The 2,799-nt window shown below is 53.2% G+C and overlaps 1 protein-coding gene across 1 annotated transcript; it reads left to right on the forward strand.

Annotated features, from left to right (window-relative positions):
• Positions 1-2,125: 2,125 nt before the first annotated feature.
• LOC116568225 (60S acidic ribosomal protein P1-like) lies at positions 2,126-2,465 on the forward strand. The gene is given in 3 exon segments (XM_032303743.1): positions 2,126-2,183; positions 2,186-2,209; positions 2,212-2,465. Coding segments are annotated over 3 exon segments (336 nt in total).
• Positions 2,466-2,799: the final 334 nt, after the last annotated feature.

The raw sequence follows: 2,799 nt of genomic DNA on the forward strand, positions 1-2,799 counted from the left end.
AATGTCCTCAGCGTCCGAAGGAAAGGGCAACAAGGCCTGCCTCCCAGGGAGGCGGCTTGCAGTCCCTCCGTCAGCCCATGGGCCAGAGCGGCTGCTGGTTAGTTCTGTGACCCCAATGACAACATCCATCTCTGTCACCACTCTCCAGTCCCAGACAAGCCCGTGGAGATGCACAGCAGGGTTGTTTAATCCTTGTTTCTCAGAAGAGGTCCCTGAAGCTCAGAAAGGTTAAGAGACTTAGCTGAGGCCACACAGCAGGTGTGAAACATCAGAGGGTTTGCAGAGGTGCCGGGGGGTACCAGAACCCAGGCGCTTGTGGCCAAGACCTGCGCTGTCCCGCCTCAGAGAAGCCAGGGGACTCAAGTTTCACCCGGTGATGCCTTCCACCCACTATGTGACTTGGGCCTTGTTCATTAACCTCTCTGTGTTTCAGTTTCTTCACTGTAGGGTCCAAGAAGCTAAGACCCATCAAGGGCTTAGAATCAGGCCTGGCACGTGATAAGCCTCCAGTATGTATTGAGACGTTGTTACTAATATAAGGCCACCGTACCCTCAGATTGCTCTCTCCTTGGCCAGGCAGCACGAATCATCCATCAGGCAGTCTTTGAAGTTCCTCAAGTCAGGCCTACCCCTCCCCCCAAGACGTCTCGCATGGGAGCCAACATTAACTTTCCTTGACCTGGGCCGGGAGCTTTCCCGGGCACTGTCCTCATTCACTGCGCTGCATGCTTACGTGTTCTGTGTGTGTGTGGGATTTTCCAAAAGTATAAAAATAATAATAAAATAAAACCAAGCAGGGATTTGTGCCCGGCAGAGGGTACTAACCCGGCAGTCATGTTGGTGATTATTGATTTCCTATCTACCTCCACATGACGGGGTGCCCCACGCGGTCAAGAACAAGGTCCACGTCCTTCCCTGCAGTTCCCACGGCATCTAGAAAACTGTCTGGCTGGGGTAGGTAAGCAATTATTATTGAGGAGAAGGAGGGAGCTGAGTGAGGGGGCTCTTCCCGGGGTGATGATCTGAGTCTTTGAACCCTCAGTCTCAGGAGGGGAGACTCCCACCCCAAACCGGGAGCTGGAACTGGGGGGCTTCCCTCTCCCTCCCAGACCCCAGGCACCTCCAGACTGAGGTTTGAAAGTTAACTTCCCACAAAAGTCACTCTCCAGGATTAATATTTATTTCTTATGAAATTTAAATTTTTCAGTGTAATTAAATTTTTATTCATCGTGAGTTATAGATAAAAATATTTATAACTTTCCCTTTCGCGCCACTGAGAATGAGTCTTAGATGGAACCAATTACTCAGGCCTCCTCCTGGTGCCTGCTCCAGGGTCAGGAGCAGGGAGGGGGTCAGAGGGGTCAGTGGGGGGCAGAGCAGGCATCCATCTCCCCAGGCAGGAGTGTCAGCGCTGCCTCCTGCATCCAGGCACTGGAGGTGACTGGTAGAAGGAGAACGCTCAGGCCTAGCCCACCCCCAACTTCCCAGCAAATAACTCAGTGGGAGCTGGGATCAAGGCCAGAGAGAGGCCAGAAGGAGGCTAGGAGAGGACAAGAAAATGAGGCCTGAGAATGAGAACAAGAGAGGAGGGAATGATTGCAGAGAGAGGACCCATGTCTTCCCACCAGGGCACCAACATGGTGGAACAGCCTGTCAAAGGCAGCCAGGAGGTTGTGGCTCTGGGTTCTGGGGCCTGGAATCATTTTGTCCCCAGTATCATCATGAGCGCCCTCTTAGGGGAGGAGCAGCCCAAAGGGCACGTCTTCTGCCCAGATGGGGAGAGGCGGGGAGAGGCAGGAAGGGGGAGCCCTGGGTTCCGAAGCCACGCAGGCCAGCATTCCAATCCAGGTTCTGAATGACCTGGTACAACCCAGAACCTCCCTGAACATCAGCTTCCTCATCTGTCAAATGGGACAGATGCATGGTCTGCAGATCGCATCATCTGACGTGTGAAAGTCCTGATGCACAGCTGGGGTTCCATTCATAGTCAAGGATTCTGGCCCTTTCCTCAGCTGCCACTCAAGGGCTCCGTCCCGCCAAGGAAGGTCACTTTGGGGTGAGGCCCTCACTTCCTCTGACGGCAAGTCCCACGCAGGGCAGCACCCGCTCAGCGCTTACTGGCTCCATGGCCGCCATCTTGGAGCTGGCCTGCATCTACGTCCCACACAACCATGAAGGCACGGTCCAGAGGATAAGATCAATGCCCTCATGGACCAGGGGGTCTAAATGTTTTTGCAAAGACCCTAGCCAATGTCCACATTGGAGCCTCATCTCTAGGAGCTAGGGGAGCTGCCCCAGCAGCCAGTGTTGCACCTGCAGAAGGTCCCACTCCCTCCACTGGGGCTGCCCCAGCTGAGGAGAAGGAAGTAGAAGCAAAGAAAGAAGAATCGGAGGACTCTGATGTTGACATGTACTTTGGTCTTTCTGCCCACCCCTCTTCTGTAACCTGGTCAATAAAAAGCTGAACTCTTAAAAAAAAAAAAATAGTAGAGGATCCTAGGCTGTCTCTTCACTGACGGGGAACTCACTACCTCATGAGGATAGCTCCTTTGGAAAAGGCATCTTCTCACTAAGCCTCGACTTTTCACCCTTAAAAATGGAGCTATGTGGACCCCCTGCAATTTCACATGTATCACTCTGGAATACAGTTCCCTCAGGCACAGGAAGATCAGGCCTCACCCCCAAAACTCGCCCATGTTGATGTTGACTGGCTGTCAACACAGCCTCAAATCCAACCATGAACTTGCTGCCTTGCTAGGAGAGTGCTTGGGCCCCACAAGGCCCCGACACATAGTGTTA

Source organism: Mustela erminea, chromosome 10, assembly GCF_009829155.1.
Source record: "Mustela erminea isolate mMusErm1 chromosome 10, mMusErm1.Pri, whole genome shotgun sequence".
Taxonomy (NCBI): domain Eukaryota; kingdom Metazoa; phylum Chordata; class Mammalia; order Carnivora; family Mustelidae; genus Mustela; species Mustela erminea.